Source organism: Megascapheus bottae, chromosome 4, assembly GCF_031878675.1.
Source record: "Megascapheus bottae isolate mThoBot1 chromosome 4, mThoBot2.hap1, whole genome shotgun sequence".
Lineage (NCBI taxonomy): Eukaryota > Metazoa > Chordata > Mammalia > Rodentia > Geomyidae > Megascapheus > Megascapheus bottae.
Genome location: NC_143512.1, coordinates 61,816,261 through 61,837,794, shown reverse-complemented (window position 1 = coordinate 61,837,794; position 21,534 = coordinate 61,816,261). Strand labels below are relative to the sequence as shown.

The 21,534-nt window shown below is 36.6% G+C and overlaps 1 protein-coding gene across 1 annotated transcript in view; it reads right to left on the bottom strand.

Moving 5' to 3' along the window:
* Nucleotides 1–21,534, bottom strand: part of C6 (complement C6) — a 64,812-nt gene that overhangs the window by 10,951 nt on the left and 32,327 nt on the right. Inside the window, exons 8-15 of the mRNA XM_090331999.1 lie at nt 21,024–21,264; nt 14,225–14,347; nt 11,496–11,662; nt 9,768–9,993; nt 8,598–8,769; nt 8,229–8,340; nt 2,029–2,161; nt 228–416 (exon numbers count right to left, since the gene is read on the bottom strand). Of these exons, the coding sequence (XP_090188125.1) occupies nt 228–416; nt 2,029–2,161; nt 8,229–8,340; nt 8,598–8,769; nt 9,768–9,993; nt 11,496–11,662; nt 14,225–14,347; nt 21,024–21,264 (1,363 nt within the window). The remainder of the gene's footprint in view (nt 1–227; nt 417–2,028; nt 2,162–8,228; nt 8,341–8,597; nt 8,770–9,767; nt 9,994–11,495; nt 11,663–14,224; nt 14,348–21,023; nt 21,265–21,534) is intronic.

Genomic DNA, 21,534 nt, shown 5'->3' with positions numbered 1-21,534 from the left:
AAATCTTTTCCTTCTTTAAATACTGAGGTTTTCTTTTTTATTGAAAAACAAAGTTAAACTTACCCTCTAGAACTTGAAGGCCTCTGTTTTACTAATCGCTCCTCATCATCTCTATCCAGAGTGAAATTTAACTTCTCCTTCAAGGAGCTTCTTCAGCCTTCTGTCTCCAAAAGAGTGGAGGAATTGGCAGCTATTGGGGAGAACTTGAACCATACTAAAATCCTCACCTTTCTCACAGGTCAGTGAGTTTGGAATGGGTGGTGTCCAGGAATCTCCCTGGCACATGTACCTCGATGGCCCAGCCACAGAGAAGCCATGGGGGCAGGTTAGTTCAATGGATTCACCCCGTCTGTATACTCTTTGAAAAGGTGTGAGCTTCAGAGCTTCTTGAAGAACTGGCTTGAGGCACTCTGTCCCTGGGGTGTGTGTGGGGTAAAAGCAACATGTCAATTCTTCAGGTGTTCAGTGAAGCAGAGCACACAACAAACAGAGACAGATTTGATGTGATCCAAGAGGTTTGTTAATGAGATGTTTTTTGGCCTATGTATACTCTTGGTACTTCTTTTGATTAGAAAAATCTAAGAGATGTAGGGACCAGTTTTTAGCCTTACTCCATCTTAGCCTGAGTAACTCCGTCTTATTTGAACAGCCATTCTGTTATGTCAGTACAAACTGACCTTGCCTAAAGAAGAAAACCAAAACAAAACTTGTTATTTAAGTTCAAACTGACTTGACCATGAAGAGACTAAACATTACTTACAAAACAGTTCCAAAAACAGTCAGTTTTCAATAACAAGGCCCAGTAACAAGGTCAGGATAGGCCAGGTGGAAGCATCCAATCAATAGAAGCATATATGTAACTGGGTTTGCTAACCAATCAGCCTTTAGAAGCTGTTAATTTTGGTAAACTTGTCTGTGGTAGCTTCTGAGGCTGGAAGTAGTCTCTCTCTCTCCATAGAGAGGACCCTGACCAGTCAGTGTAATTCTCATTCCTTTGACCACAGACCCACTGAAAAAAACTCCTTTTAGTTTTGATATCTGAGCTTCCCTAGCTAAAGAACCTGCTTGGGAAACTTCTGTTATATTTTTGGAATCATTACCTTTGGAGAGATAATTTCTTTCCTCTTTTGTGTTTTCCCAAAAGCAAACAACCATATTGTGAGTGACCAAGAAACAGGACATTTGAATTATACTGGTGTCACTGGGCATCTAGGTACCTCTGAATTGAATCTTAGGTGTCTCTATTTGAGCTTTGTTTGAAATCCCCCACCCTCTCTTTTCTCTCTCTCTCTCCTCTCTCTCTCTCTTTGTTCTATTGCAACATGAGTATGTGAATGTGAAGAGTCTACCAGCTCATTCACTGCTTCTCAGCAAAGGAAGTGAACATGCTCCAAAAATCAAATGCCCAGCTAGACAAGGTGGCTCACGCCTGCAATACTAGCTACTCAGAAAGCTGAGATCTGAAAATCAAGGTTCCAAGCAAGCCTGGATATTAAAGACCACGAGACTCTTATTGCCAATTAACCACTAGAAAATGGGAAGTGGAGCTGTGGCTCAACGGGTTGGGTGGTAGCCTTGAGCTGAAGTGCTCAGAGACGACACACAGGCCCAGAGTTCAAGCCCTGCAACCAACAAAAAAAGGAAAAAAAGAGAAAGAAAATCAAATGCCCTGAGGAAAACTGCATCTCACAGAAAATCCCACTTCTGTTCTATAAAGAGACTTAGTATCATCTTCTTGGATCTCATCAAATTGCACTGATTTGTATGTCAGACAAGTCAGATGTCTGTGGCTAGGTACTGGCTTTCTGGATTTTTTTTCCATAAGAGCATGCTTCACAGTACTGTGTGGAAGAGGAAAAGGTGCTGGGGCGGGAGTCTTGTCATGCAGAGGGATTTCTCATTTTAGAAAATCTGGCTAAACCAAAAAAACTGGCTAAACCTTTTTGCTGTAGTGACTAAGAAATAGGTGAACATATTGATGTGAGGGTGTGATTATTTGTTCTCTATTTATAGTGGACACATGCTCACGTTGGCATTCTACATCTCCTCGCCTCCAGGTTCTGTCTAGTAAGCAGGTGAAGTACTGGTATCCAACAGCTTTGAATCCAGTAAGGCATGAAATTTCTATTTCTTCTCCAACAGAGTAGAGCTTCTTCTCATTCTAGAATTAAGACAGACCGCAGAGAATGAATTACTGTAATGAGCAATGACTTCTAATTATCTCCAGGTCATCCAGGATTGTACATTCCATCACTCCTGTACCTACTCAGCTACAGTTTTCTCCAAGTCCAGAAACAAGGACATACTAAATTCACTAGTACAATGAATTCATTACAGCACTCTTTACCGTAGCAAAGATATTGAACCAACTCAGATGCCCCTCAGTTGATGAGTGGATCAACAAGATGTGGTATTTATACAAAATGGAATTCTATGCTGCTGTCAGAAAGAATGACATTGCCTCATTTGTAAGGAAATGGAAAGAGTTAGAAAAAATCATATTAAGTGAAGTAAGCCAGACTCAAAGGAACATAGGCCCAATTGTCTCCCTCATTTGTCATAATCAGTAGAAACCTTGGGATCTCCCCCAGCAGAGATTTACAATAGAGCAAAATCTAGAGCCATTAGGCCAAACAGTATGACACAAAATGTAAGGACCTCCAGGATAAGGAAACAAAAGCCATATAATGAGCGACTGCTGTCTTTAATATATTATCTCTCATCTCTTTTGACATCCCTTGGTTATCTCATATTGTTACAATTTTTCACCTTGTTATCTGATATATTTTATATGTGCTTAATTGGTTATTTGAGATTGGATAGGTAAGGGGGGAATCAAGATAAGCAGGGGGAGGGTGGGAGAGAAATGGGGACCATGTCATGAGAAAGGGTATCAATGTTTGTGAAGATATGCTCCTTCTATCTGGTGAATATAATGTAACCCTTCTATTAATCACAATAAAAATTATTTATAAAAAAGAATCTTATAGCCTAAGCTTGCTTGTGTACTTTTTACTGAACATCTTGCTGGTTGTTATATATGGAACATCTTACTAGTGCTAGAATAGACAAATCGTGTCATTTCTGTCATGTGACTGTAAACTGAATAACATATCCTACCTATACAGTAAACGCATACCATTGTTATTGTGATTATTTCCCTATAAGTCATTGAAAATGATGCTTATTTTCTGCCAGACTTGATTATTATGCATTTCTCTCGGTAGTGGATAATGAATTACAACTACATTTTTAGGGGCATTATTAAAATTTTCAAGATTAAAATTTTCTGTCTTTTAGTTTGAAATGTTAGTTTGGCTCCTTTTACGTTCTCTTTTCTCCTTGGAAGCCCATCTTTTCATTTGAGGAGTGTGTTCTAGTGATACAAGCTATCCATCATTCTTTGAATCTAATATTCTCTTTTGGGACTTGATTTTCTTCACTTAGTTGTTTCCTCTATCCTTCACACCTTCTCTTTACTTTTCCATTAAGATTCAGCTCAAGCACACGTCTGTGCAAACCACATGGCCTGTCCAGCTTCAGAACTAGCAGTTCCCTAGAGAAACTTGTACAATTCTCCATTTATCTAGTGTCTATCACATTCCTCCGCCTGGTCCCTGACACTGGAGTGCAGCACCACAACCAGATCTCTCTTTCACAAATCTTTACGAAGGGGAGCTAGCAATATAATATAATACAATGCTTGTTTTCTTTGTCAACAGGGAGAAGAGAACCAAGACTTGGCAAAGAAGTTATTCTCTGAGAACTGAAGCTGAGAATATTAACTTTTGTTATTACTAGTCCACACGATTCAGTTTGTCTTCTGGAAGGTTTCCTGGGTACAAGAAGTTGTTCTGTGATTGGTTATTTCTGGCATGTCTCTAATCATAAGAAAATGGAGTGCTGGGGAGTATAGTTTTTAATGTGTTTTTAATGTCTTAAACCTTTTCTTTATCTCACTTACGAAGCTACAGTGTGTGTTGCAATCAGCAAGGTCAGACTAGCTAATCTTCTAGACGACCTAAACAAGGGATCTCTATCTAAAGTCATCGCCACTTGCCTATGGGACAGGAATTGTGTCCTCATCATTGTGACTTTGTGTATCATAGTATAAATGCCTCACTGACAGGTATATGTGCTTCTGTTCGAATCCATCAAAGAAACTTTTAACACTAAAAATCCAAGAAAGTCCACATTAGGAAAATTTAAGATAAAACCTTTTGACAGAGATGTGGCCTTTAATTAAAAAATGAGTGAATTTATTTAAGAGATAGAAAAGTGTTGCAATGGTTTAAGTGTCTTGTCAAAAATCGGTGTTGAATTGGCATTAAGAAGAGTGAGGCTAAAATCAGGAAAGCAACTCCTTATGTAATAGCCTCAAAAATACAAATTAACCAAGGAAGTAAAGGACTTCTATGACAAAAACTTTAAAACCCTGAAAAAGAAATTAAAGCAGAACTGAGGAAGTGGAAAATCCTCCCATGCTCTTGGATTGGAAGAATTGACATCATAAAAGTGGCAATCCTGGGGCCCAGAGTTTGGCCTAGTGGTAGAGTGCTTGCCTAGCATGCACAAAGACCCGGGTTCGATTCCTTCGTACCACATACATAGGAAAAAGTGGAAGTGATGCTGAGGCTCAAGTGGTAGCGGTCTAGCCTTGGGAAGGCCAAGGACGGTGCTCAGGCCCTGAGCTCAAGCCCAGGACTGGCATAAAAAAAAAAAGAAAAAGAAAAGTGACAATCCTTCCAAGGGATATATACAAATTAAATGTAATACCTATCAATATCCCAATGTCATTCTTTAATGAAATAGAGGAGGCAATCCAAAAAATTCATATGGAATAATAAAAGACAATCTTTAGCAGAAATAATAGCACTGGAAGAATATCAATACCAAACTTCAGACTCTATTACAGAGCTACAATAATCAAAACAGCTTGGTACTGGCACAAGAACAGGCCTGAGGACCAATAGAATAGAACTGAAGATCCAGAAATCAACCCATAGACCTATGGCCACCTAGTTTTCAATAAGAGAGAAAAAAATAGGCTGGAGGAAAGACAGCAAATTGTACTGGTAGAATTGATTAAACACCCATAGAAAACTAAAGTTAAATCCTTATATTTCAGCCTGCACCAGAACAACTCCAGATGGATCAAAGAACTGGAGGTAAAAGCATATATCCTGAAAACTTTACAGGAAGAAATAGATATATTAGTGCTCCTTGACACAGATCAAAAATTTCTTATTTTTTAAATTTTTTTTTGGCAGTTGTGGGGCTTGAACTCTGTGCCTGGTTACTGTCCTTGAGCTCTTCAGGCATAGTGCCACTAAAACTTTTTGTAATAAAGGGCCAGAAACATAACAAAGAAATTTTGGACAAATGGTACTGCATTAAACTGCAGAGCTTCTGTCTGGCAAAGGTCATAGCTAGCAAGCTAAATTGCAAGTCAACAGAGTGGGAGAAGATCACTAGCCATACAAAAGACAAGGGCCTCATATCTAAAATATACCTACAGCGCAAAAAATTGAATCTCTCAAAAACAAATACTCAAAGATACAACTATCCCAATAAAAGATGGGCTAAAGAGAGACTTTTCTGAAGAGAAAATAAGAATGGTCAATAGACACATGAAGAAATGCTCCACATCTCTGGCCATAAAAGAAATGTAAATCAGGGGCGGGAGTTTGGTCTAGTGGTAAAGTGCTTGGCAAGCATGGACAAAGACCTGAGTTTGATTCTTCAGTACAATATACATAGAAAAAAAAGCCAGAAGTGATGCTGTGGCTCAAATGGTAGAGCTCTTGAGAAAGCCCAAGGACAGTGCACAGGCCCTGAGTTCAAGGCCCAGTACTGGCAAAAAAATAATAAAAAAAGAAATGCAAATTAAAACAGCTTGGAGATTCTACCTCTTTCCAGTTAGAATGGCCATGGACAAGAAATCCAATAACAAGAGATGCTGGCTGGGACGTGGCCAGGAGGGCTCACTACTACACTGTTGGTGGGAGCGTAAACTCATTCAACCACTCTGGAACCAGTACAGTGATTCCTCATAAGACTAAACATAGAGCTTCCCCATGACCTAGAAATTCCACTCCTGGGGCATTTACACAAATGCACATAAACAAGAGCATACTAAAGCTACTAGCATGATCATGTTCATTGTAGCATGATTTACTATAGCTAAGATATGGAATCAATCCAGATCTCCCCTCAGTAGATGAATGAATCAAGAAGATGTAGTATTTATAAACTATGGAATTCTATGCTGTCATCAGAAAGAATGACATCACCCCATTCATAAGGAAATGGAAAGACTTGGAAAAATCATATTAAGTGAACTAAACCAGACCCAAAGAAACATAGACTCTATGGTTTCCCTCATTTGTAATCATTGGCACACATCAAGGATTTTCCTAGCAGTGGATCACAATAGCTCAAAAGCTATGTACATAGGGCCATATAGGATTAGGCTAAGCAAAATGATCTCCAGGTTGTGGAAACAGAGGTGATTGTTGTTCTTAATGTACTATTTGAAGTTATTTCTTTCCTTTTTCCCCCTTATAGTTTATCTACTCATGTTTCTGTATCTGACTTTGGTATCAGGTATATTGTATATATGTTTATTTGTTTATTTGAAATACGGAAGGGAAATGAAAAAAACAAGATGATTGGGAAGGGATAAGGAGAGAGAAATTGGGAAAACAGCATGGGAAGGGGTATCAATGTTCAAGAAGCAACATAGCTATGACTGGACAAATGTAGCAGTACCCCTCTATATATCACTCTGACAATAAAATACAATTTAAAAACATAAATAAAAAATCAACAACAAAAAACAAAATTGAATTGACATTGTGATTGTACTAAAAGATGATTAGATTGAGAGGCTCTATTTTCACGAATAGATTAATGCCATTATTCAAGCTCTCTCCTACTTTTTTCTTCTCTTATTTCTAGCTGTACTATTTTTTAAAGGTAGAAATCAGCAAATCTTTTCTAAAAAAGCAAACACTGAATAGTAAGCTACACGATCATAAAGGATCTGTCATAATCATTTACTCCTGTGATTATTATGTGAAAGTAGCCCCGAAACACAATTATTATTATTTTTTAAAAGTAGAGCAGAGTGGATTTGGCCTTTATGGAATTGTTTCTGACTCCCCATCCCTGTTGTAGACAAAAGTTTACTTGACATTGGGTGATGGTAGAACTAGTGCCATCAGTTCTGTTTGGAAACTTGTTAGGTATGGATGTTTGGGGGATTTCAGAAACTGTGGGATCAGAAGCCTGTACTCTGTGCTTTCAAATGCCCTTGAGAATCCCAGCACTGGAATAAAGATTAAATAAAATTACCTCCTTCTAAAATATTACCTCCCTGAAAGCCTTCATTTATGGCATTTTAATGTTGACAGAAGATGAATGAATAGGAAAAACATATTAGCTTATACTGGGGTTTATGGATAGCTATGTGCTAGTCTTGGGAACGGAGTGGCACTGATCTTTCATCATAAATATTAGATAGATTTATGGTCTTAGCAAGTGTAAGAAATATGAAATGGATAAGAATGGGTAAAGAGCATGCCTCGGTGATCAATTTGTAACATTATATTCCTCTTGAGAGACGCATATTTAAAGCCATAGGGCGGTCTGACAGTAAATACTCAATTTTCAAAAAAAGCATAGAAATATATTATAGTTTCGAAGAAATTTAAGGAGTAGCACAAGAATATTGAACGGCTTCAGTGTTTCACAAATTTCTGACCTAATAATACAAATGCTAACTCAACACCTCTTATGACTGTGTCCATGTCTGGTTTTGCTCTTTGAGAACATGCCTTAGAGAATGGCATTAATATACAGAGACGCAGAGATGAATAGGCATATCTTACATGCAGATTCTTGTATGTTTACCAAACCTTTATTATTCTGAAATTCTGTTCTTCATCCATACAAACATACCAGTCTTGTAAGCTTGCTTGGTAAAAAGAACACAAGTGACCATCTACCAATCATAAAGACATGCCCAGAGAATTACAAAACATTTGCTTAAGTATTTATAGATATTACTTTGTACTTTTGTAACCAATTAATAATGATCAAAATTGAAGAACAATATATCGAATGAAAAATTCCCCATTTTCCACATTCTTTTTTTCACTAATCAAATTCAAGCTATTCTTTTTCTTTTTGAACTTCAAATCATAAGTGAAGGTCAGGATGCTTACCCGGATAAATGCATTTTCTGGAAGAACTGGCTGAGGACATCCTGAATCTGTTTCTGTCTCAGGAAGATCTACTTCTTTCATTTCTTCATCATCACTGATGCATGGCTGCCCACTAAAAGGGAAAGATAAATATATATGTACACATATATAAGTATATATGTGTATTTCCATGCCTAAGATGAGGCATTACTTAAGTAAGTGTAGCAGGAAATTCAATGCTTCACTAACATGCAGTTTGGGCATATGTAAATTTATGATGATTTCTTTAGCAATAGGATAATTTGTTTTATGTAGCAGTCAGTTGATAAATAGATAAACCCTCTAAGCTGTGGGAGGAATGACCCATTTTTCCCTCACACCCAGCCTTACGTATTTTCCATTATTGAAAACGTGCAGTCCTCCTCTTGCCTCTCCTGGCCCTCACAATGTCTCCCTCCTTGTTGGGGGGCAGGGTTATTGCATTCTCGGGTTCTTATTCTTTTATAAGCAGCATTGCATGCACTCCAGGAAGACCAGCAGCCCCAGTTCCCATCTACTGCACCTGGAACAGAGAAAGTGTTACCCACAGTTCATGATATGCCTGAGGAAACTGGGGCTCAATGCCAGTACAATGTAGTTCCCTTGACTTTCATTGTGTCAGCTGCTTTGTGAAATACTATAGGGCTATAGGGAAGACTCAAAGAAATTACTTGTGTAAGAAGTTTGCTACATATCTGGTTTCTTTTTCCAGTTTTCCTGGGCTGAATAAAAATAGCCACATGTGCCATTTTTCACTATCAGGAAATACAGATAGAGATAGAGAGATCAGTATAGATTTAGATATTATATCTATATATATTTGTGTATGCACACATTATTTGCATTTGTATGTACCCACAAACATACAAATACACTATCTTTTATATAGACTATACATTAATTGCATTTTGAAAGTCTGTAGAACACAGATCTCTCTCCCATATTCCATCTTCTTCTAAGGAGAATTGGAGGCAATTATGAATATCACCTGACTTAATATGATAACTTTAGTAATGATTTGATTTTCCCTACCAAACCATCCTCCTTACATATTATAATACATACACATTTTGTGATTACACCATCATATATTTATTTGATAATATACATTATTTAAGGTTGTGGGCATTGTTCTGTGTGTTCTTTATTTGTGGATCATAAAAACATATGAACAACTGAACACATTTAAAATTGGGTCAATACTAGTATCAAGCTTGCTTTATGGATGAGCAGACTATACCAGGGTGAAGTTAGATATCTTTGCCAAAGTCACCATGTAACTGGTACGTTGCAAGTTGAACTAACACCGAGGTTATTTGGATTTCTATCTTTTTATGAGTGTGCAGAACCAGGTGTTTTCTAGGCAAACACTATCAATTTTGAGCCCTATTCCTAGTCCTAAAACATACAGCTTTCAAGGTTCCTTGTGAGTTTGCCCAAGGCAGCAGTTGCCTTAAGCATTGTTTTATTTAAATGGAGAGAGAATAATTGTCTGCTTCACAATCTACCACTGATACTCACTGGATTTGTAGTCTGGAGAGAGCTTCTCACAGTTCTCACCATAGGTACCACTCTTGCACACACACACACACTCAGTCCCAGAGAGCATGGCACGGCCATTGTTAGGGCATGGAGCACACTGACAAGGGTCAAACTTGGCTGCGTATTCTCGAAAAGCTTTCCTTAGGTTATTCCGCTTGGTCACTGCACAGGGGATGTTTCTCACCAGGTCCATGATGGGGGCAAGCTAAGGGCAGATGAGAGAAAGGAAGCTCAGTCACAGTCGCATTGGCAATATGGTGCTATCACTGCCAACATCATAGAATGAAAGATATGCCTTGGAAAGTACCACATTTCAAAGGGATTATTGTAGAATCTTGTCTAGCAGCCTGTTGAGCAGGAGAAAAGTTTTTGTACCCAAGGGCAGTTAATATGTGTGGAACTTACTTTCTCTTTGGTAAGAAGAACTTACTCTCTCATTGAACTGTTTTATTCCGGGTGTTGTTTTCTTGGACTTGCATCATGTTAGTTGTCAAACATCAAATGCGCATATCAAAATGCTGAGATAGTTGGCCAGGAGTTATTAAAGTTCATTAATGTTTTGGTAAACTATAATGTTTAGTCAGGGAAGAAAAATCTAGAGGATGCAGACAACCCCTGCTCCCATGCCATGGGATAATATTAATGTTTGGTAGAGTCAGATAAGAAAATATATGGTGGGGGGCCGGGAGTTTGGCCTAGTAGTAGAGTGCTTGCCTAGCATGCACGAAGACCCAGGTTCAATTCCTTGGTACCACATACATAGAAAAAAGCCAGAAGTGGTGCTAAGGCTCAAGTGGTAGAGCTTTAGCCTTGAGAAAGTCCAAGGACAGTGCTCAGGTCCTGAGCTCAAGCCCAGGACTGGCAAAACAAAAGAAAATATATGAAATATATGGTGGGAAAAAAGGGGAAGTAAGTTTGCTAGTTGCATGAATGGAATTACAGTAAGAAATAATGGAACTACAAAGAACAAAGGGGGTTTTATTTTTTTAAATCCCAAAGAAATAGCCAGTCTCTGTAGTGTATGATTTAAAAATGCTCAGATTGGCATCCAGGTGTCATTTTCATGTCATAATACAGGTAACTCATGTGAATGGTTCTGACTGAATGCCTTTATCTTCATTTAATTGAAATAATTGAAATAGCCTCTTTGGAACACTTCTGTGTCATAACTATGTTATATGTAAACATGAATCTAAATTGTATGTAACTGATATGTGGACAAAGTATTTAATAAATAACAAAATTACCTTTTGAATGTAATCACACCAAATTCAAAACTGGTCAATTGAATCAATGGTGATAGGAAAAGGAAAGCAAATGGATCTGGAAATTCCTTTTATGCAACAGAATTGTAAATGAAGATTTGGAAATGTTTATCAAATAAAGAATTACAAGGAAAACACAGAGAGTAAATGCATTTATGGAACAGAGAGCAGGACTCGCAGCAAATCTGAACTGATTTACTCATTAAATTACCTCTCCAGATAGGTATACATGCATGCTAGGAATTCTATATGCTGCATTAAAATGGTTGTTTGAATAGCAAATGCAATAGATGTTCATTTAAGATTTTTAAGAAGGTACATTGGGCATACATATTAAAGAAAGGCATTTCTTTTATCAGCAGAGGAGAAAATGGAAAAGGAACTATATGAAATGCAATTTGGGCTGCTAAAGAACGAATGCTTCCTTACTTCCTAATTTTACCTCAAAGTCAATGACAGCGGGGTTTTCCTTCACTGATTCCAACCACTCAGAAAATACTTTCTGCTCTGGACCAGAGTTTCCTTTCTCCCATGCCAAAGCAGCTGCATACTCACTCCTGCCTCCTTGAATCAGTGATATGGATTTCTCGGCTCCCTGCAAGAATGAACCTGAAAGATGTTTCAAGAAACATAATTTTACTGAAAATTCATAATTTAAAGAGAAGCCTATTTGCCTAGGTGAGGGAGAGAGGGAGAAAGAGGTAGGTGTTTCGATCATATAGTCCCACCAGCAAGCTGTGAAAGAACTCATTTCGATTGGAAGTTTGGTAATTGAAATGCTGGTGATGGTGTGTACGACATTGGCTAAGCCTGTGGCACAGGCTGGCCACCGGATACCCGTTATCTTACAAAATTCTTACTACAACTCTGAGAAATATATGTGAATTTCAATGCAGATATTGAGGCTGAAAGCAATTTGTCTTAGAATATATAGTTAGGTAAAGGCAAATACTACTTTGCTTTTTGCTATTTGCCCATTGCCCAACTTTTCGTTTATATAAGCCGAAATTTTGGGCCCCAGGGATGACACAAGCTACATTGTTTCTGAAATCAAATCAATTGACCACCATATTAGAAACTGATTGCAGACGAGAAGAAAGAATTCATTTAATATGAGGGAAAAATTAAACTTTTTAGTAAAACATAACTACATAAACGTAAAAACATATGATGGGATATATACTCTATTGACATAATATTATATTATATGGATTGATATGTATCTATGACATATAAACCCTCAGCTTAATTTTGATTATGTTTTAAAATCTATGTGCCAGGGATTGTATATAGATTCCCTTCTTGAATACTTGTTTGTTAAGCATGACATTTGAAATATGAAGTAAAAATCTATGTTAATAAAATCTTAAAAGAATCGGCAAAGTATTTTCTTTTGGGGTAATGATAGTTGATGTTGAGGTATACTACAAACTTTTCACACAAATTTCAAAACAATTCCTACTAACCAAGGGCAAATTTAATTACTGGGAATATTATCTGAGAACTAGGAAATGGTGAGCTATTTAAGTAAAAATGGTTAGTTACTAGCTTATACTTTAGTGTTTATTTTGGAATGTCAGGAAGAGATAGACATGGATCTACTATTAGGCAATTCAAAAGATAATGCTGAATAGTTAGAATAGGTAAAATATTCTCTCCAGGAAGAAAGCCCAAGAAAAAGAGGGGATAGAGATTATGGAAGTTAGATTCTGCTAGTCTGTCATATACTGACTGACAGTCAGTAATAAATCAGTGTAGAATCTGTGCCATTCCTTGATTTATTTTTATTGAATCCTTTGCTTCACAAGCTATATTCCTTCTTGCCCTCTTTTTCTTCTTTTGCTATAATAAGGATATGGTTCTCAATCAACTTTTTTCTTACACTTAACACAGATAATTGTATACAGACTCTGTATATGCTCTGATAATGTTTTACACGATTTATTATTAAAGTAAATACATTATTATTTGTTCCTTATCCTCCTTCCTCGTGAGGATGTTTAAAAACATGGAGGTTTTTGATTCCTACTTCCCTTTCTAGGGTCAAGCAAAGTAAGGAAATAAGAGAATTTTACAAAATGCAGTTATTCATAGTCATGAAGCACAGGAGTGAGAAAGACTTGTTTAGGAGACTGGAAAAATGGGTATCTATAAAGAGAAAAGAGGGAGATCCTTATCCTTTCAAGCCTCCCGGAACCATAGCATGTTTAAAGCACAAGGGTTTTATGAATAGGATATGTCATATGGGAAACTTGTATTACAGAAATAGAAATTCAGAATAAGCTGGAAGAAGGTGAAACAATAAGCAAGGAGGCCAGTTAGGAAGTTTCTCTGATAGTTGAGGCTGGACATAATAAGAGGAGGTTGTGCCTATGGCAAGAAAGAGGAGACTACTTGGAGAGGTGTTTGGGAGGTGAAGAGGTTTGTTATCACTTGGTAGAAATGGAGGCTAGAAAGAAGATAAAATCAATGACAGTATCCAGGTTACTGACTTGGTTGACCTACCTGAACAATGCCATCCAACAATATCAGGAAAGGAGAAGGAGAACAAAGAGAACCAAAAGTGACTGGATATTATACTAGTCTTACTGTAGAAATCATCTCATTTAATATTAACACCAATCCTATTTAGGCTGTGAAAGAAAGGCTTTGGCTTATGCTGGGAAAGGACACAAGAAATGTTGAGGCTCATAGATATTCAAGAAGTTCTCTTCACAAAAGCAGATGCATTTTGATCTCAGGATTATTGTCTGCCCATCACATTTTCACAGCTACCTTGAAAGAAATCCTCTCTCAAACCCTTTTCAGATTGTATTGGCAATAGTTGTTTATTCACATCCTTGCTTTGTAAGTTTCTTAATGAGAATGTCTACTTTATACCCAAATTTACTCCCTGAGTTCTGCTATTGAGCTCTACCCATGGGATAAATGAATGCATCATTTATTTAATTGAACAGCCTAAGAAAAAGATAAAGAAAAATATTAGCCATTCCTACTTTAAAGGAATGCTAATGATATTTTATTTGTACCTTCTCCTTCGAGCACACAAGGTTATGAAGAAAGAAATGAAAATAATGAACAGCTAAAAATACCACAATTGTGTGCACTATGGCACTTAAATTACTAGTGGCTACAAAACACACGGGGCAGGTTGTTGAGAGAGACAATTACCTTCGTACTTTTCTGACAGACGGTTGGTCGTGCACTGGTTCTTTACTTCTGTTTTTTTAAACAAAAAATACCGTTTTTTTGTTTCGATCCGGACACAGTGTTTGGTTTCTTCCTCAGTTAAACCTAGCATGTGAAATACAAACAAACCCTTAGAGAGCATACAACCAACATTTCAGAGAAGGTTCTGATCACTTTTGGAGCTGTATCAATGTCTGTTTTCTTCAGTCTTCATAGAGAGCCTCATTTCCAGAGTCAACCCTTCAGAGCCCCTGAAATGGTCTGGTACTGTGTGTGAGTCCCCGTGGTCTCCTCTTTCTAGCTGACCCTAAAAAGTACCTAGGAGGCCACAGTGGTTCACCAAATCTGTGAAAATTCAGAAGTATTGAAATGATTCCCTGTATTACCTCAGACTACAATGGAATAACATTAGAGGTCAACACCAAAAGTCTTTCTAGAAAATCCTGTAACTCAAAAAAAACATGGTTGAATCACCAGTGGGTCACAGAAGAGATTAGAATGGAGATTTAAACATTTATGATATTTAACAAAAATAAGCACACAAAATACCAGCTCCTCTGGGAAACAGCAAAGGTAGTAGTCAGAGGAAAATATATAATTTGGAGTGCCTACATCAACAAATTGGAGAAATCTCAAACCAACAATTTAAAGATGCACATTAAGTTTCTTGAAAAAGAGTAACAAGCCAAACCACATTCCAGTAGAAAGAAGCAAATAATTAAAATTGAATTAGAATTAAGTGAATTGGAGTCCAAAAAAACCATAGAATGGATCAACAAAACCATGGTTTCCCCCATTTTTGATAAACAGTATATGCCTAGGATAGTCCAACAGAAGCTTGCAATGGCTGAATATGTACATATGACCATATAAGATGATACTAATGAACTTTAAGATATGGAAATAAGAAACTTTTCCTTGTTATTTTTAATGCAGTGTGTGAAGTTATTTCTTTTTTTTCTTTCATCTTTTTTCCTTTGGTCTATCCCCTATTGTTACTGGATTTGATTTTGATACCCCGTGCCTTGTTTATTTGTTTATCTGACTTGGGAAAGGTAAGAGGAACAACAAAGTGTTGAGACAAAGGACAAAGGGCAAACCATTGCAATAACAATATTCACAAGACATTATGTTGGAAATGAACTTTACAACCTGTGGGGGGGTGTTCAGGAGGAGGGAAAGTGGGAGAAAAATGAGGGAGAGGGTAAGATCATTGGTGAATAAATGTACTCATTGCTTTACATATGCAACTCTAATTCCTCTACATCACCTCCTACACCGTGGCACAATCACCTGATTAGAATAACTGACTGACTACTTAGGAATCCCAAATCCCAGCATTGTTTGCGGAAGCTTTTGCCATCTGAATCACTCCCACTCTAATGCCTATAATCATTCTTGGTGACCTCAAAGAACTATGCTGAGTGGGCCACAATGCAGGGGAATGGATCTAGGGTATTTGTAGGTGCTATTATTTGAGGAGAATCACTATTTCCTTTTTATAAATAGTTCTGTAAGTGACCTGACTCACTGCTAGAAACATCAAGATTAGAGTCCAGGTCTTAGATACTTACTTGAAAGCTGTCCTGCAAAAAATACAAGTACATCAACTGCAGCTTTTAAGCGTCTTAAAGTGAAGTAACATATGAAATACTGATTCTTAGGTTTTTCAAGTGACAATGGGCAGGGTAGAGTGTTTCAGAGCTTGAGACACTGATGGAGATGGTGCTGTAGTGGAACTGAAGGTTCAGATGGCTGAGAGATGAGGCTGGCAAAAGGAAATTATGTCTGTCTCCTATTTTTCTTTCCTTGACAGTTTGACATATTTGATAAGATCGATTATTAGTTTATTAGGCAGGAGTAAAAAAATATCCACTGGTTTGAAGTCCTCTTGTTTACCTTGTGTCTTTGATTTTAACAAAAATGATGGCTATTTCAGTCGAGCTTAGCATATGTGGTTTGTTTTCCTGCTGGAAACATTTTGTTATTAGTGGATAAATCAGATTTTTAGGAACGCTAAGAATTCAATACATCTATCAATATGGTTTTCTTACTCTTTTCTGGTTTTTTTATTATGTGTAGGTGAAAGTTCAATTTTATGTGAACAGTTGCTAACTGTAATACAGTAAATTTACTCAAGTCAAACTTAAACACAAACTTTGAAGACTGTCAGGGAATCATTAAAGACAGAAAGATGAATGTCTTTTATGGTATTGGACACTGATTAAAATATCAGGGCTTTGCTGGGTGCTGGTTGCTCACCTCTGTAATCCTAACTACTCAAGAGGTAGTTAGGATATTTAACGCTGTGCTACCTGCTCTCTCTCAGCTTCATGCTCCTCTGCTTGTAGTACAGAGATCAGTATTTTGGTGGCATCCTGATCTCTTCTGCCTGAGTAAGTTAACAGTGTTACTCAAAATGCCATGCTGATAGATAGTGGGGTGAATAATTCTTTACCTCAGATGAGGAGCAGGGGTTCTATTAACAAAATGAGTATTTAAAATTGAGCAATTAAGTAATCATTTTAAAACAATTAAGTTGGATTGTCTTGAATCCTTTATTTCAGTTGGCTATTATCTTCACCATTTCTCTGTAACACTTTTCACTTTGCATACTGAAGTAATGTTAGTGTTTAGTCATGGCTTTAATATGACTGTGAGACACTGAACAATAGAGGGATAAATCAAGGAATGTAAGCAAAAAAACAATTTAATTTTATTCTTTTTGAAGGAGAAATAGTACTCTGAAATAATCAAGTAATTTTCTCCCAAAATTAATAACAGGAGTTTAATTCTTATTTCTTAAGATATATAAATATAATAAATATAAATGAAAAAGAAATCTATTCTCTAATTTTATGTGAAAAAGAAGAAATACAAAGTCAGAAAAGAGGAAAGGAAAATATATGTTCATCTAGAGAGTGTGCAAGAGCAGGCAAGTTTACGTATTGGAGAATTCCATCTCATTGTTTATAATACATATGTAAATATATAAGGGTCATATGCACATGAACACAAATATTAACTGATGTATGGTATGTTCAGGGGAGAATTCAAATGATGTAATTTGAATAGCTTACAGAATGAATACTAGGAAGCTAAAGTTTCAGGTATGTTTATAAGGAGAAGTCAGAAGGAGGAATTTAGGTGAATAAAGAGAAAGTCTGGGGTGGAGGAGAGAAATCAGTCATAATATTCAATGCGTAGCCTATGAAACTAGGAAGATTGAGGAGGGATGGAGAGAATAATGAAAGGTATGATATTGATCAAGATGTATTTATTTTATGTGTAAATTGACATTTTGAATTGTGACTCTTTTCTACAACTACTTAAAGATAGCACAAATATAGTTACAAAAAACTCATTTGTTTCTGTATGAGTGCTGGATTTTAACCACAATTAAAATTATATAGCGAAGGACCGGGAGTTTGGCCTAGTGGTAGAGTGCTTGTCTAGCATGCACGAAGACCAAGGTTCAATTCCTTGGTACCACATACATAGAAAAATGCCAGAAATGGTGCTGAGGCTCAAGTAGAAGAGCTCTAGCCTTGACAAAGTCCAAGGACTTGATCCCTGAGCTCAAGCCGAGGACTGGGAAAAAAAATTATACAGACATATTATCATTGTGACTCAAGGATGTATATATGTAGTTATACATATATATATAATTATGTATATATTTTATTGACCATCCTGATATGAATATTAACAACAAAGTCACTGAATATTTAAAATATATTATGTATATGTACACATAGAAGCAATGTAGAGTCTGGGAGCATATTAAAGTATCTATATTCAGTGTATGTATATGGATATATATGGGTATCTATTTCCAGCTTCATGTATATTCAGTGATTGTATACATATATATGTGTATATATGTATACATATACATATATACATGTATATATATATATGGCTGAAATTCTCTTGATCTCATATGTGTATATTTATGGGGTGTTTATTTTCAGTTTCTTTTTTTCATATATTTTTTATTGTAATTAATAGAAGGGTTACATGGTATTTGCCAGATAGATGGTGCATTAATTCCCATACATTGATACCCTTTCACATGTCTTGGTCCCCATTTCCCTCCCCCTCTATTTTCAGTTTCTTATCTAGTAAAAGATTGGCAGCTGAGTGAATAATTTTTCACCCCAAGTTAAGAGCAGAAGATGATTTTCGAACCAAAAGAATTTAAAGAAAAAGGAGATAGAAGAGGAGATTGTAATAATGGGCAGGTATATAGTCTGTCATTCTTCATTTGGGTTGCAGGGCTCCAGCTACTGAAATATTGGTTGACTTAAGAAGCATTTTTCTTCAATCTGATTCCTAAGCATTTAGAGGATTTTTCCTGAATGCGTGATGAGTATGCTCATTGGATACTAAACTATTGTCCGGGCTATAGCAGCAGTAAGCAGAATACTTTCATCTGAAGGACGGGACGAAACTCAAGGGCCAGGGTTGTCTCCCAACCATTTCTGGTCAGCATTAGTGGTGACGCTATTTTCACTGGCAGAAGACATCAATTCATTGTTCATGCATTGCTCCAATGAGAAGGAAAAATAAAATGAAACATGAAACAGTATAGACAGCCTGTCACAGCATAAATCTCTTAGAAAACTGACCAGGTTAAAAAATCTTTTTGCTTAACATCCCTTTGAATGTATTTTTTTCTCAAGGGTTTCTTAAAATTTGGAAGTTCTCAGGGCAGCCATATTAAAATAGTAACATTTTTACATAAGAAATAGAACATAGAGACTGAAATTCTCTTGAACCCAGGGATGGTCTGCAATTGTGCCTTAAATATATGTCTAGTTTCTTTTTGTAAAATGGTTTAATGAGTAATAGAGCAATTGATTTAATTTCTTTAGGTACATGTGTAAGTGTGGTTCCTGTTACTACTATATCATTTACTAATTTTGTTCTCAAGGAACAAATTAGAAGGACCCTGAATCATTATACACAAGAGTCTAAACAAATTTATCCAAACATGTCTAAATTATGATAATATTGGCAATTCCAAATAGTAAAAAGCCAGGGTGCCCAGTTCATCTTTTTATGTATAAGCAGAAAAATATTTGCTGTATACCTCAAAATGCAACATTATAACCTTTTCTCAGGTAACAATGCTTTGCACTTGGTTTTGATTTTCAACAGTAGAGCATACATGGCCCACATAGGCAGAGACTCTTGTCAAGTCTCTTAAGTATACATTCATCTTATGTCTTTGATTTTCACTTCACTAACCATACAACGGACAAAGGCCTCATATCTAAAATATATCAACAGCTCAAAAAATTGAATCACTTCAAAACTAATCTCCAAAGAAACAACCACCCCATTAAAAGATGGGCCAAAGATTTAAAGGGTCTTCTCTGAAGAAGAAATAAAAATGGCCTATAGACACATGAAGAAATGCTCAACATCTCTGGTCATAAAAGAAATGCAAATCAAAACAACTCTAAGATTCTACCTCACTCCAGTTAGAATGGCCAGGATCAGGAAAACGAATAACAACAGATGCTGGAGGGGATGTGGTCAGGAGAGATCCCTACTATACTGTTGGTGGGAGTGCAAACTTGTTCAACCACAATGGAAAGCAGTATGGCAGTTCCTCAAAAGACTAAACACAGAGCTCCCCTATGAACCAGCAATTCCACTACTTGGCATTTACCCAATTGTTCAGAAACAAGGACATACTAAATCCACTAGCACAGTTATGTTCATTGCAGCATTATTTACCATAGCAAAGATATGGAACCAACCCAGATGTCCCTCAGTTGATGAGTGGATCAACAAGATGTGGTACTTGTACACAATGGAATTCTATGCTGCTGTCAGAAAGAATGACATCGCCCCATTTGTTAGGAAATGGAAAGACTTAGAAAAAAAATCATATTAAGTGAAGTACGCCAGACTCAAAGGAACATAGGCTCAATGATTTCACTCATTTGTCATAATCAGTAGAATCCTTGTGCTCTACTAGCAGAGATCTGCAATAGAGCAAAACCTAGATACATAAGGCCATATAGTATGACGCTAAATGAAAGGACCTCTAGGAGATAAAAACAAAAGCTATATAATGAGTGATTGTTGTCCTTAATATACTATGTTATTTCTCATCTCTTTTGCTGTCCTTGGTTATCTCATATTGTTACAGTATCTCACTTTGTTATCTGATATATTGGATATATTTGTATTTGGTTATTTGAAATTGGATAGGGAAGAGGGGAAAACAAGATGAGGGGTGGGAGGGAAATGGGGACCAAGACATGAGAAAGGGTATCCAATGTATGTGAATTAATGCACCTTCTATCTGGCGCATATAATGTAACCCTTCTATTAATAACAATAAAATATATGAAAAAAGAAAAAAAATAAATGCAATAATATAATCTAAAACCCGTAGAAGAAAATGACTGTAATTGATCTACCATAAAATACATTATATTTTAGAATTTAGTTCCAGGAGAACTTTTATTTTCCTGCAGGTATTGATGAGTACTTTCTTTTATTTTAGGTGAGTCTATTGGATAGATTTAGTATTAGGAAACTTACTGTCAAATATTATGCACCACCACATAAGTTATCATTCTAAATATTTATTGTTATTTCAATTATTTGAAACTTTGGTTCATCTCCACCTTATTTTGGCAAGAAAATAGTTGTAAATAAGTTAAAAAAGGATAATTAAAAATATTGGTATAGGAGAAATAAGAGATTGCATACTATCATTCTAATTGAAAAACAAAAGTGAAGGTGAAAGAAAGCATACCTGAGTTCTTTAGCTCCTCATTGCTAAACTGGTAGAGAAGGTCATACACACCACCCAGGGAGCCAGAGGTAAAGTAGTGAGTTCCAAAGTCATCAAAAATTCTGTTGTACAATGCAGAGTTGTACTCTAACGGCAGCTGGTTAAGTGCTTTCAAAAAGACATCAGAAAGCTGCAGATCCGAAGCTTTCATTGTGAAGTTTAAGACTTTTATCACTTTATGGACTCTAATAAAGCTTGATACCTAAATGAAAGAGGGAGAGAGAGAAAGAGAGAGAGAGAGAGAGAGAGAGAGAGAGAGAGAGAGAGAGAGAGAGAGAGAGAGAGAGAGAGAGAGGGAGAGAGAATGTCCAAGGCACAGACACAGACAACAGACAGAGACAGAGAGGGAGAGAAAGACAAAGAGAGAGAGAATTAAACATAATGAAAACTTGAGGAATCTAGCCTTCAGATGCCATGGATTTATCATTCACTTCATTCCCACCATACATTTTTAAAATCTTCATTATCTATC